The sequence below is a fragment of the Lepisma saccharinum genome, chromosome 5, assembly GCF_977018435.1.
Source record: "Lepisma saccharinum chromosome 5, izLepSacc3.1, whole genome shotgun sequence".
In the NCBI taxonomy this organism is placed as follows: Eukaryota; Metazoa; Arthropoda; class Insecta; order Zygentoma; family Lepismatidae; genus Lepisma; species Lepisma saccharinum.
This window is the reverse complement of record NC_139233.1, coordinates 15761570-15775787: the sequence shown is the minus strand read 5'-3', so window position 1 is coordinate 15775787 and position 14218 is coordinate 15761570. Positions and strand designations below refer to the sequence as shown.

Below are 14218 nucleotides of genomic sequence, written 5' to 3'. Positions count from 1 at the left end.
CAGTGGCGCTATCCCAAGATCATCTTCATTGTTGGTTGGTAAAGGAACATCTTCATCTGAGCTACTGTCACTGTTGTCTTCCCGCCCAAGTGAAATTACAAAATCCTCCATTTTCTGCTCTTCAACTCCCTCCTTTTCCCATGCTTCGGAAATAATCTTCCTTGTGTGTTCTATAGCCGAACGCCACCTATCTGTTGTCACATCCCCGATAGCCTGTTCTTTCAATTGCAAAATTTTAGACGGTGTAACAGGTGGCAAAGTGTTCCTCTGTGCTACCAGCCCTTTGACCTATGCCCAAATAAGTTCGATTGCATTGTACATACAATGATAAGGCGGGAGACGGACCACCGTATCTACCGCTTCTTCTGCAAGCTTGTCTATTCGATATATGGGGAACTGGGGTTTGTGTAACATAAGGAGCTGCAGTAGTTCAGCCTTCCTCATGTTTCTGTGGGCTCGCGAAAATCCTGAAGTATGTCAATCCGGCAACAGCGCGTCGCTACCAGAGTGGGTGGTTCCACGCCACTTGCTAGCGCGTCTCGACAATAATTTTTTCTGAGAAAAAGCACACAAAGTTACGACAATTAGGCTAACATTGTCCAGATAATCAATTGAAACTCCCCTTAAGGCATACCCAAATAAATTAGTTTGTGCACACCTATCAAGGTTCTATTTTTTACTTAACTTAAATTCTACTATTGTGCGTTGCCTATATTATTCATTATAAATTTCACTTACCCGCTAAGGGAGCTTTTTCTGCCAAAGGAATTGGTTGAACAAACTGGTTAAATTCGAACGGTTTCCTCAGTTTTACCACAGCGATGTCATTATTCCCCTTCGGGCTGTCAAAGTAGTCACATTTAAAATTATGTTGTAAGCGCTCACACAATAAACATTCTCTGATTTCTATCCAATTAATGTATTGATATGTTTAAGATTACAGATGTTGCTAAAAATAATAAGTTTGTGTGTTCTTTCATAAAAATATATGCAAATATTGAAAAATTTGCTTGTCGGTTTTGTCAATGGCTGACGTCATCACGCAGTGTACTCTGGGAAGAAATCGGGGAAAAGATTCGTGTGTGTTGTTAAGTTCCCCTGCCTATAGCACCGTGCCATGAATGAACATTTAGGGAATTTGGGGGTAGGGTCCTACACATTCTCAATCTCGGCCATTTTTGATCTGATGCGATCAGCACCTCGCTCCGGCCCCCTTCACCCCCCAGGGTTGCCACCAGGTACCCATTGACTTGAGTGTGAGTGAGCCCCAGAGCCACTTTATGCGGAGACAAGACATAAAAGAATCTACCTTAAATCACCCATTCTTACACCGAGAAAATTTCGAATAATTTTATATTAGTGGTTTGTCGAAAACTAGGTTTGCTCAAGAGAATGTAATTTTCAGAAACTTATGACTTGTTGCATAATCTTAAAGATTTGCTAAACACATTTTTATTATCGAATACACGAGAAACTCTTATCTTCAGTAATATAACGTTTGAATCAGTAGCGTACGCAGGATTTCATCAAGGGGGGTGTTATTTTGAAAACTTTCTACAAATTTACATTACCATTGTTTTATTATACTTTCATTAATTAATAGTAATCATAATTAATTAATTAATAATACTTATAATTAATTAATTGGATTAATTACTACTAATGCAGCTGCTGTTACTACTTATATCACTACTATTATTAAGTAGTAGAGATCTACATAAATATATTTATGAAAGCAATAGAACACAATTACAGTTTTTTTGTTTCTTTGTTACGAAATAATTGTCTAGTCAGAGGTTATTTGTATATGATAGGACAGACATTTTAAGTGTCAAGAAAATCCATAAAATCAAGCAAATATATTAAATTTATTGAAATAATCAAAATATGAAACTCATTCAAGGAGACGCGGTGGTCTAATCTGACAACCTCGTGGGAGATCCGGGTTCGATTTCCAGAATTGGATGGAATTTATTCAGCCTTGTCTCCGCACCCAGCCTCATATCAATGGGTACCTGAGATCAATCCTGGGGGATAAAGCATAAAACCGGAGCATGGTGCTGATCACATCACCTACAAAATGGTCGAGATCGAGAATGTGTAGGGCCCACCACACTACAACGTGCGCCTTTACGGTACGGTGCTATATGCACGGGGAAATTTACATTACCTTTACCTATGGAACTCACCCAGGATGATGATGAAGCGCGAGAATACATGTTGATAAATTCCACTGAGTCTACGTTTTCGTTCAAAAGTAAGTTTATAGACATTCCAACACATTTATCACTTCTAGGTGTTTCACAAAGCACTTCTTCAACATTATTTAATGATGTGGATGTAGACGCAGCATCACTTGAGAGTTCACAAGGGGATGTGAAATCAGTACCGGGAAGAACGTTTGCAATAAAGTCGGCACACTGCGACGAAGCAAGGAATTTTCACAATTCTCGCGAGTCACTGCGCGACTTTTTGCAAAAAAAATTTTGCATAATTGAACTTTGCGGCCGCTTAGATTGTTTGGAATGTTTTTTTTTATGCTGCATGGGGATAATAATTCAAATTATTATTATTATTATTATTGTCGCAGATCATTGACTGTGATAAATTAGCCATTTTAATTTTTTCTACAGTATTTTCCATAATATTTTAAAAGCTCAAGGGGGGGTTTAAACCCGGTAACCCCCCCTTGCGTACGCCACTGGTTTGAATAGTAATTCTATAGCGATCCAATGTAAAATGTAGGGCATACAAATGATGAACGAAATTCTTTGGAAACACAACAAGGGGGGCGCCACCACCGGGAAAGTTTGACAGTGAACAGACCCACACCACGAGCGGCTAGGGGCAGCATTAGCACCTTGGGAAATACATGCTAACAGCACCAAACCTGGCCTGCCTAATCTATCCATGTAGGCATATAATAACATAAATAAGCATGTAAATAGGTTTGGCAAGTTATATTTTGTTTATTTAAGCTGTTATATGCATACGTGGATAGGTTAGGCAGGCCAGGTTTGGTGGTGTTAGCATGTATTTCCCAAGGTGCTAATGCTGTCTCTAGCCGCTCGTCCCCACACCCCTTTCTTCCAGTGCAATGAATGTGGCAATACAGTGGCCACAGGTACCGGAGAAGCAAGAGGAGAAAACAAATGACTGTGCACTTTAGTTCGCGAATTTGCCGGGTGCATTCTTATCATGGTTAAGCTGTATCTTCTACCTGGGATTGAACCACAGTCAGGCCCGGATTAACCTATGGGCAACTGGGGCAATTGCCCCGGGGGCCCCACCAAAAGGAAGCTGTGAAGGGCCTCCACCAAAAAAATATTTTAACCAGCTGGCTATGCTTGTTAAAATTACATAAGAAATTGTATTTTAAAAATTTAAAAAACTCAATATTGTCGTATGTCTACACTCTTCTGGATCCACCTCTCGCCTAGTAAACATTTCAAAGTGGAAAGTTTTCTACCAGTGATTGATCAAATCACCTCATCACTCGCAGACAGGATTTTTCCCTATAAAACTGTCGCAAATAGGTTCAGTATTCTAAATGAACTTGCAGTGGCAACTCCACCACAAATTACATCTGCAGCTCGCGAGCTTGTGAGCATCTACGAGGAGGATCTGGAACCCTAGCTAGAGAATGAGCTGATACAGTTTGCACACCTAGTAAGCAGTAGCAATGCCAAACATCAGGAAGACATCCCAATGGAACTGTCTATGTATAATATTGTATGTAAGGGCTCGTTCCGCAGTATATTTCTCAATTTCGAAATTATCTTTAGAATGTATTTGATCTTAATGGTAACAAACTGCAGCGGAGAAAGATCTTTCTCGAAAATGAAATTAGTTAAAAACAGGCTTCGTGCTGCCATGGGACAAGATCGCTTATCCAATCTTTGTTTATTTAGCATTGAACATAAGCTTCTTCGTGAATTGGAATTCGATGATATAGTAGATGAATTTTCGGCGAGAAAGGCAAGAAAAGTGTGTACTATAAGTGTTAAGCCTTTTGGAATTTTCTTGAAGAAAGTGTAGTTACTACAATTCCCACAATGAACCTGTCGGTAATTGTTCATATGTACTGACATATTTACTCTTAATAGTAAATAATATCATATATGAAAAAGGACCTAGGTACTCAGGGGCTCTCTTGTATAACAACCTACCAAACATCATAAAAACAATTGAACAACAAACAAACCTGAAAAGTTTTTAAGAGAGAATCATATAAATATTACTGGAACATTGCTTTTACTCAATTGATGAATATCTAAGCATGCAATAATAAAATACCCTTCCATCTTTTTATTCTCTTATATTCTTTATTTTTTTTTCATTTTTACTTTTCACTTTATACATAGTATATAGTATTTCATTGTTATACTCCACATTATTCATTATATTCTACTGTAATCATGCACTGTATTTTCAGTATATTATTGTTGTAATGCTCATTGTATTGTACACGAAAACTGTAACATTTTTATTGCATTATTTCATAACAGCTTATACGTCACTGTATTTTATTATATTTCATGTGTACATATTCCGTATTTCATTGTATATTGCAAGGTTTAAGATACTGTAAAGACAAATTGACATGTTCGATACCACTGCATGTAAATGCAAACAATGTGATTCATGGACGAAATAAATAAATCAATGAATCATTTATAATAAGTATTAAAATATAGATTTTTATTATACAAACAAATAAAAATATAAGGTAAAAGACAACGTGAAAAACCTTCGTCGATATATGCTAAGTTTTGGGGGTTCAACCGCCCCCTTCTTCAAGCACTATCTAGGCATGAATCGCCAACATGCAGCGTCAAGTTTATCAATCAAGGAAAAGATTTCGTGTATGAAATGGTGAAATATATAAAAATATATATATATATTTAATATTTGTCATAAGTGAGTAATTCGCACAAAATAAAAATATGAAACATTTATAATAAATTATGTACGTAAGTACAGTCTACTGCTCAGTTCTCTGTTTCCGTCTGAACCCCCTCAGTATTTACTATACGAGGGTGGTTCAGCATGCTCCGCCCCTGACATAGAAGGAACCCTCGTAGGAAAACCAAATCACTGTCACTTTTCAACATAGTCCCCTGCAACATTAACACACTTTTCCAATCGGCCTTCCAGTGCTTCAATCCCAGTAGAAAAATAATATTTTGGTTGGTCCTGCAACCAAGCATTCACAACATCCATAACCTCGGAATTGCTGGCAAAATGTTTTCCACGAAGGTGTTTCTTCATGTTCGGGAACAGGTGGAAGTCACTGGGGGCCAGATCTGGAGAATAAGGGGCATGAGGGACAATTTCGAACCCTGCTGCATGAATTACAGCCACCACAACTTGGGAGGTGTGGGCGGGAGCATTGTCACAATGGAACAACAAACCACGGGCGAACATTCCGCGGCGTTTCTCCTTGATGGCAGTACGTAATTCTTCAATTAGGGTTGCAGAATAAACACCTGTGATTGTCTTACCCTGTTGGAGATAATCTATCAAAAGGATTCCTTCTGCATCCCAGAACACAGAACACATCACTTTGCCCTTTGATGGTTGAAGCTTGAATTTCTTTGGGGGTGGAGAATTGGGGTGTTTCCATTGCATGCTTTGGCGTTTACTTTCGGGATCGAAGTGGTGAACCCACGTTTCATCCATTGTAACAAATCTCTTCAGAAACTTTGGCTTTTCAGCCTTTATTGTCCGCAACAGGTTCTGACTTTCACACGATGTGTCCTCTTTTTTTTTGACCGTCAGCTTTCTCGGGACCCAATGTGCAGAGATTTTTTTCATTAACAAATGATGATGAATAATTGAATGCACACTGCCAGTTGAAATGCCACATGTGTCTGCTATATGGCGGACAGTCCCTCGCCGGTCTGCCAAAATCATGTCATGCACTTTTGTAATCATTTCTGCTGTGGTCACCGTTGCAGATGAGCCACCACCATGCTCATCTTCACAGGTCTGCCGACCACATTTAAATTCCCGGCACCATCTCTTCACTAGATCATATGAAAGGCTAGAGTCTCAAAGAGATCCCACCATATCTGCATGGATGTCTTTCGGTGTTAGATTTTTCTTGAGTAAATATTTTATCACTGCTCGGACCTCAGATTTTTCCATTGTTTCACATGTGGCTACACTTCTTACTGATCATCAACGTGTAACGAAAAGAGAAATTGTTGTAAATTCTTGAAACTTTGTGGATATTAGTCTAAAGATTGAACAATGTTACATATAAAATTACAGGTCTCTACTATCACTGGAAATGGGTCAGGGGCGGAGCATGCTGAACCACCCTCGTATATTGTAGTTACGGTGTTCACTCTTCATAATATTCTGTAGACATTTAGACGCAGAATTTTACTGCTGCTATAGCGCTACAATTTCCATCCTGTAACTTTATTTTACTGCTCTATTCTCCCTGCAAACCTATCTTCTAAAATCAGGTCTACCATTTCAACTGCTGAAAATTGGTGGTTAACATATTGAGCTAATAAAGTTCCTAATTCAAAAATTACGGCCTGACCACAGTACCATTGAATATAACGCGACAGAGTTACTGCCCATTACATCGGGGAAACTCAAGGTAAAGGTATTATAAAGTACATTAAACCGCGTTTCTAAACTCTGTCCCAGGATTCTCTGGAGCAAGCGAACGAAAACAAGTGTGCGCAAGTAGTGACTAGTGAGGGCTCGGCCAATGAACGCGTTAGAGGGGAAGGAAGGGGAAATGTAGCTGCAGATATCAGCCGTTTATAGCGCCGCGCACTGATTTGCTCCCCTTCTCTACCGTTATGCAAGGTCTTGCTCCACAGATTCCCGAGGCAGAGTGTAGATGGCTTTCTTGTATGTAAATTAAGAAATTCTTACTTATCAAAATCGGCATGTACAACAATCCTGGCTGCTCTCCCCGTTTGTCCGGATTTACCATAAGGAAGAAAATTTATTTTTCCGGCGATAATCTGAAAGAGAAAACTGAAAATATGCAATCGACGGCAATGCATATTTTTACAAGGCTGATTAAATTTGGTTACATACGAGGCATAGTCAAAAAGTAACCTTAATATATAGCAGTACAAATCATAATAATGTAGTGCAGTAGATAGTTGCACATCACATATAAATAAGATGTATCATACTCTTCTGTTGTACATACCAGAACTCACAGTCTGATGAGAACTGTGACGTCAGGGAGAGACCGAAGAGAAGCAGCGGGCTGTTATGCAGTTTTTTGGGTAGTGGGGGTGCAAGACCAACAGAAATTTGTCGGAAAATGAGGGTATAGTATGGGGATTCCTGTGTGTCGCTTCAGTAGGTTTATGAGTGGTAGAAAGTTTAAAAAAGTGGACTGTCAATTCTGACTGACGTGCCTCGTTCCGGTCAGTCTCGCACTGCTATGATGCTCGCGCTCTTCTAGGATTGTAAAGGTCCAACCCTGGAACATTACATGCACAGAGGACGCAATGTTAACAGCGAGTCGTATTGTGATCTCCCTTGAGAATCATTTGAAACCTGCAATCCGGTAAAAAACGTCACGGATTGCTCAGTTCTGGTGCGCTCTCGTAGCAAGGTAACGCGAGTTCACACCAGTGATGTGTGTCTACGCGTAAACAACGATAGTCTACATTCTACACGTAGACTATTTTATAAACTTAGATGACGTTATCTATGTAAACAACATGGCGAAACGTGATAACTTAGCAAAGGGTGCCGTGGAAGTAAAACAAAATTATACTGCGTATCAGTTGCTGATGTGTGGGGAAAACTTTTCATATTCTTCCTTCCAAATTCGAACAATTTCTCACCTAGAAAATGAACCTAACATAGGAAATATTCTAGGGTTTTATGGGAAAAGACTAATTTTGCCTTACGACTGTCATCTGTTTTTGTTTGTTCTTGCATACTATTTTTCTTCAACCAAAGTTGATAGAAGAGAAGAGAAAGTTTTTTTGTAAATAGGATTCTTGTCAGTTCGTTACGAACAAATATAGTTGAAAATGCCGCTTTCCTTTCATGAGAGCCTTGAAAATTAGTTTAAATGCACTTTAGATTGTCTACGTAGTCTATGTAAACTACAACCTAATGTAACCTACGCGTAGATTACGTGTAGACAACGCATGTAGACGTAAACTTATACTAGTGTACGGCACATCACTGGTCCACACACAACAGTGTAAAAAATTACGTAACTTCGTTTGGAGCATTTACCACATTCTGCATATTCTCCGGACCTAGCACCGAGTTAGGTTCCCTTAAGGAGACATTAGTTGGCAAGAAGTTCCAATGAGGTAAAACAGGTGGTGTGTGAGTGGTTACGCAGTCCAGAAGATTTTTTTCTCGTGCAATCCGGCCTTAGCGAAACTCTGGCACGGTGGTAGAGAATGTTGAGAAGTGATTAAATGGATTCAATCTAATCGTGCATATTCTGCTAATTACAAAATTATTAAGGTTACTTTTTTGGCTCTCCTATGTGTATTATTTGTTCTCCTGAAGATTGAATTTACTGAAATGCCTTCACGTCACGGACTTTGCTCTGACAGGAAGACGAATCCATTTACCTTCAGACGTTACAACTTCAAAATTTTCCATTCTTATTTAATAAAATACGTAAATTGAATGTTTGTTGAAATGTCTGTTTTTATTTTCAGAAACGTTTAAGCACTGTATCCTTATGAAAAGTATATTTGTATTTTTTCCAATGCATACATACAAGTATGTATGCATTGTACATGATGATCATGAAACATTCGTTAATTCCCTGATATTGATCATTAGGGCCCTAATATTTATACATATTGCATATGGAAATGCATATTTTAAACGGTTTTTGATAAATGCAATGTAAAACTTCTTGCATATTTTGGAGCCAATAACCACTACGCATGTGCATTTTGCGTACTGTTCTTCAAATTTCATTTAGTCACTGTTGTTTTTTCTCTACTTTCTTTTGCAATACAAGGAGATATGACTTCCTTCCTCGTTCTCGTATAGTAACACTCAACAACTACTCTTTTTTGAGAGAGAAACGACAACAATACAATGGACAGTCTATAGATCTTGATCTTGACGTGTCAGGTACTGATACCTTAAAATTGTCTAATTGTATCTTGTGAAGCAGAGCAATTTTTTTCTGAGTATCATAAATTATTGCTGAAAAAAGGAATTCCAAGGTTGAAAATTTGAGATATCATATTGTAATCAAGTGTAATCATGATCTGTAAGGAATGTAAATTTTCATGTCATAAAACAGCAGAACTGAAAAAAAAACAATTATATGTTTACATGAAGGCTTTTTGCTGTAACTGAAAGAAAACATTTAAAAAAGATAAGGCCTTTTTCTAAAATCCTTTGTATATGCACATTTTATACCAGTGCATGTTTCCAAGCATATTTTAAGGTATTTTAAGTGCATAACTTTCCGGAACCTACTGATGCTTTTTTCTTCCCACAAGCTGGTAAAACTTCCAAATTTACACCTTAATGCGGAGTGTTTTTTTTTTAAAAAAAAAAAAAGAAACAAGTCTAAATTTGATAACTGTGAAATTTCTTTCCACAATACGTGTTTTTTTGTTTTGTTTTTGTTTTTGAAAGGAGAGGCGTTAGAGCTATAAGAGAACAGAAAATCGTAAAACTTTACTATCCAATCAAGGACGTACGTTACTGCGAAAACATTATGACCCAAAGATTTCTTACCGAAAATATGAAAAGAGAAGAAATTACTCTCAATTTAACGAGGCAAATGGACTTTAATAATTTTTCCAATTTTGATTAAAGGTTTGCTCATTTTTTTCAAATTTATTGGTCAACTTTTTTTATGGTTTCTACAGCCAGTCATAATATCAATTAAGAGATACAGGAATTTAGAATTCGAGGAAAAGCGTTATGTAAATATAATATGTCGCGAAATACGACACACTGTTCGATAAGCGAATGTATTTCTGGTACAGCTCAATATGTTTGCATGGTGCAGCTTTGTGTAATTAAAACTGTGAAATGCTTTTGCTATTCCTTCGAGTTTCATTTGTCATTTATCTTTTGATATAAGAAGGAGTATGATGGTACTCTGAACTCATCTGTCTATGTGGAAATATGCACTCTCTCTTTTTAATGTTCTTGTGTCAAGGACTTTAGTTATTCGTCCATTGAAAAGGCCAAAATATATTTAAATAATCAACAAATAAAAGCTATAAAAAGGTAGCAAAAATGATGCCTGAAATTTCACTTGAGGATCGCAGTATTATTAATATTAACTTTTATAAGAATATATTTTTGTTTTATTTGTTTTTTGAGGGGTCGTTGGTTCCTACCTTGGAATTGCAGTCCAAAATTATATATTTACTATAAAGCCAAAATTAATGTTTTCTCTGCAGACTTGATTATGGTACAGTCACGAACGGTACTTTTAAAACTTATGATTTCCGAACATTTTACAAAAACAACTTATTTATGCATTTTGTGAAATAAAGGGGTGTTCAGGGAATCGCCCCCAATAAGAACTTTCATCCCCAGCATTTTTTTAAAAAAAATTCGGCCAGGGATGTTTTTATTCCTCCTAAATTGACAGCATATGCAATTTCTTAGATCCAACTGTGGAACAAACACCACTGAAATATATTAGTTTATTTAACCTTTAATAAAATCGCATCCTACCTCGCATCTAACGAATTACTTTTTAAAAAAGCCAATTATTTACATTGTTGTCAGGTGCAGAGGTTTTACAATGTGCACCCAGACTAACGCCGTTGCTCTGTTCATTCTTAACTACGAAACCTACCGTCATGGCAAAAATATTTGATCTCGTTTATTTATTTTGTTTATCATAGCTTTATTCGTTGAGCGCCACACGCCGCCATTAAGTTGAACGGGCAATAGAAATTTGCTCAAGTTAGCTCAATGTTAATGAGGGGGATGTTTGGTCTAGCCTTGAAGTTCGCTAAGTTAGCTAGGGCTATGGTTTAACATGGTGACAGTGAAATGTATCCCTGTCCTGACTCCCCTCTTTGGGTACGGGCATGATGGTGATACTAGTTCAATAACTCTTCTTGTGTGGGGGGTTTCTTAGATTGTAAATTTAGTGTAAATATTATCAGAATATTTAATGTCCTAGGTAAGAAACACCTGGTAACATACAAGTTTGCATACCCAAAAAACATACCCCCGAAATTGTCACAAATACGCCACTAAGTGGGCATCCCATTCAAAGCAAAAAGCTTAATTCGCACAGTGTATTTATGTAACTTCTTACTTACCCTAAGTTCCCGTTTGAATCTTCTGTCCGACATCCAATTGCTGAAGACACAGTGGGCAGCTGTCAAGATCCAATCAGGAGCAACAATCGCGCCCGCACAATTATGCATATTTCTTACTCTTCGTATCATTAGTAAGGCCACTGTGTAAGGAAACTCTCCTGCAACAAATGAAACATGGAGTGCTGTCATGTAATGATGTAAAATTGATTGTTATGTGAAGAGAAATGTTGGTTGAGTAACCGCGATATGGTCAATGGGCACAAGTCAGAATCTAGCGTATTCGGAGTTGCGATTTACACCTCGCACCTTCAACATACACTCCCGTGCATTTTAAAACTTTGTCCCTAGGTTCAAAAAACATGTAGTATCTGAAGTTCTGTGGAAATATAGCAGTGACAGGTATTTCTTCAAATCATCATAACGTTCATTTCGCTTTTTGACATATTGAGGTTTATTAGTTAAAAATTATTTACATAAGAACTTGGCCATTATTCTGGAAAATCCCCATCTAGGTGTACCCTGTCCTGAAGAGAGTGTGTAGACTTGTGTAGCCACTGACTTCAACGAGTAAAAAAAAAATACCCTTCAGTACCAAAAAGAATGGTAGAGGGTATGTGTGTTTTGTACCCGGCTTCCCACATGAAATAAACTATTGAAAGGGTGTGAAGATATCAAGTGTGTGTATTAGAAGTAGTGTTGCCCACGGGACGAGACGGGACAGGCTTTTAAAAATTCGAGACGAGACGAGATTGACCATGTGTCATGAGACAAACGAATATTTTCGAGACGAGACAGCATTTCCACGAGACGAGACAGGCCAAAGTCTCGTCTCGTGGGCAACACTAATTAGAAGAAAGAAAGTTAAGATCCCGTCGGTTCACTTAGTAAAAGAAAGCTCTCCCAGCCGCTCCATTTAGACAAGAAGATATATCTAACATTGCAATACTCCCTCAAACATCTGGGCCCCACTGCTTATAAAAAAAATATTATTAAAGAAACAGTCTAATGGTGACATGTCGTTCCTGTAGTTACATCAACCTGTTGACATTCCCCTCTACAAAATATTACATACACACAGTGGCGGCAAGGGGGAGTCATTTGCCCACCTCATTTTACAATTTTTTCGCTCCCAAACACTCCTCTACTGTGTGTGTGTGTGTGTATCTGTATATGTACCGGCTGTTCCAAAAGTCGCTTGACCGAGAAATAAATGAAGACTAAAATTGGTAAACGATGTAAGTGCCAAAAAAAATGAAACACAGTTTTTCCATGTTAAACTGTCAAAGTTGCCATGCTTTATAATGTGGTAAACGTGAAAAGTGGCTGGTAGCCCTCTAAGTAGTTCAAAAGGGTGTGTGAAGAGGTCGCGAGTGTGAACGTCCCTGCGGGCTGATTTGGTGAACGATGGAAGTGCCAATCGAGGTGAACAGCGTCAAAGCAGCAGTCTGTGTTTACGTTTGTAAAGAGAGACCACTGTGTGTAATTCAAATAAACAATATTAACCAGATAAAACAAACAACATTACAAACAGGAACAGGTAATGCAACATGTTTTTCCATACACAAGAATGAACATTTCATAAAAATAAACATATTATTTCAGGTACCAAAATAGGTTTCACGTTGAGGATGAGTGAAAATCGTAAACGTTGTAAGTGCCAGATATGTGGAAAAACAGTTTTTTTGGGATTTCCCAACACTTTCGCTTTTGACACTTACAACGTTTACAACTTGTAGTCCTCAAATATTGGTATAACACAAGTATTGTGTGCGATGATATTGTATTTGAAAACAATACTTGTGTTATACCAATATTTATTTCTCGGTCAAGTGGCTTTTGGGACACCCGGTATGTATATATATATATATCATTAGGGCTCAGTCGATATCGATTTCGATGTGTCGGTCCGCCAAAATGCCTCGCGACCATGGACGTCCGCAGGATTTTTTTCCAGGGAGGGCAAGGAAGGTATTTTATTCCAGGGTGGGGCAAACGAAGGCAAATTTTCCCCAATAATAGTGTTGTTCCCTAAGAAAACATTGCTTAAATTTGAATTTGTGGTGCGCATGCAATAATTAACACATATTATTGTGGCTAAAATGAAATTATATGTGTGAAAAACATATTTTTTGGTTGACTTTCATTTTCCAGGGGGGGGGCAACGGAGCCCCCCTTGCCCCCCCTTCCGGACGCCCATGCTCGCGAAACTTTCGCGGAGTATAATTATCCTGTGAATTATGCAAAATTCGAAGTTTTATTTCACTAACTTTATAAATTCTAATGAACACTACCTTCGACTGTATCGAATCCATTGTAGATTCGTCTTCCATCCAAGTCACGAGAGTCTGCTTCATCTAAAAAAAATATATTCATATTTTCGTGAATTGCACTTTCATAAAATATGAAGTTAGTGTTAAAATGAACATCGATCGTAGTTGAGCAGAAGAATTCATTTTCTCGTGAATTATTCTTCAGAAGAAAATGATAACATGAAGATGCTGTTAAAAGTGATTGTAATCAAACAGAATACAAAGGCAAGGAAAAACTATATCATATAACACTATTGTCATCTAAGCTCTTCATGTGTATTTGAAGCTTATTTATTTTAAAAAAGAAACTAAAGGAAAATAGATTTACCCTGAGCACAATAACGTTTCTAACTACTAGATTTCTATTACTTATTATTTAATAAAATTTAAAATATTAATAAAAGAGTAATGATAAAAACCATACACTACTGTTACAAACGTGCGGTTACGTGTACTTCAGAATTTATATATTTAGCAAAAAAAAAAGGACAGAAAATTGATATTTTATTTTCGCATTGGTGTAACTTTCTATTGGCTTTCAGGTGTACCTAAGTAACATACGTAACCAGATATGCACTCTATTAAAGGTATAAATATTTGTCAACGACAAAGATAAACATGATTTTTAAT

General features: G+C 37.5%; 1 protein-coding gene across 1 annotated transcript in view; it reads right to left on the bottom strand.

Annotated features, from left to right (window-relative positions):
* LOC145988223 (trypsin V-B-like) overlaps positions 1 to 14218 on the bottom strand; it is a 46229-nt gene that overhangs the window by 25089 nt on the left and 6922 nt on the right. Inside the window, exons 3-6 of the mRNA XM_083123070.1 lie at positions 13571 to 13633; positions 11280 to 11437; positions 6901 to 6992; positions 739 to 842 (exon numbers count right to left, since the gene is read on the bottom strand). Coding sequence (XP_082979196.1) covers positions 739 to 842; positions 6901 to 6992; positions 11280 to 11408 — 325 coding nt within the window. The 5' untranslated portion in view covers positions 11409 to 11437; positions 13571 to 13633. The remainder of the gene's footprint in view (positions 1 to 738; positions 843 to 6900; positions 6993 to 11279; positions 11438 to 13570; positions 13634 to 14218) is intronic.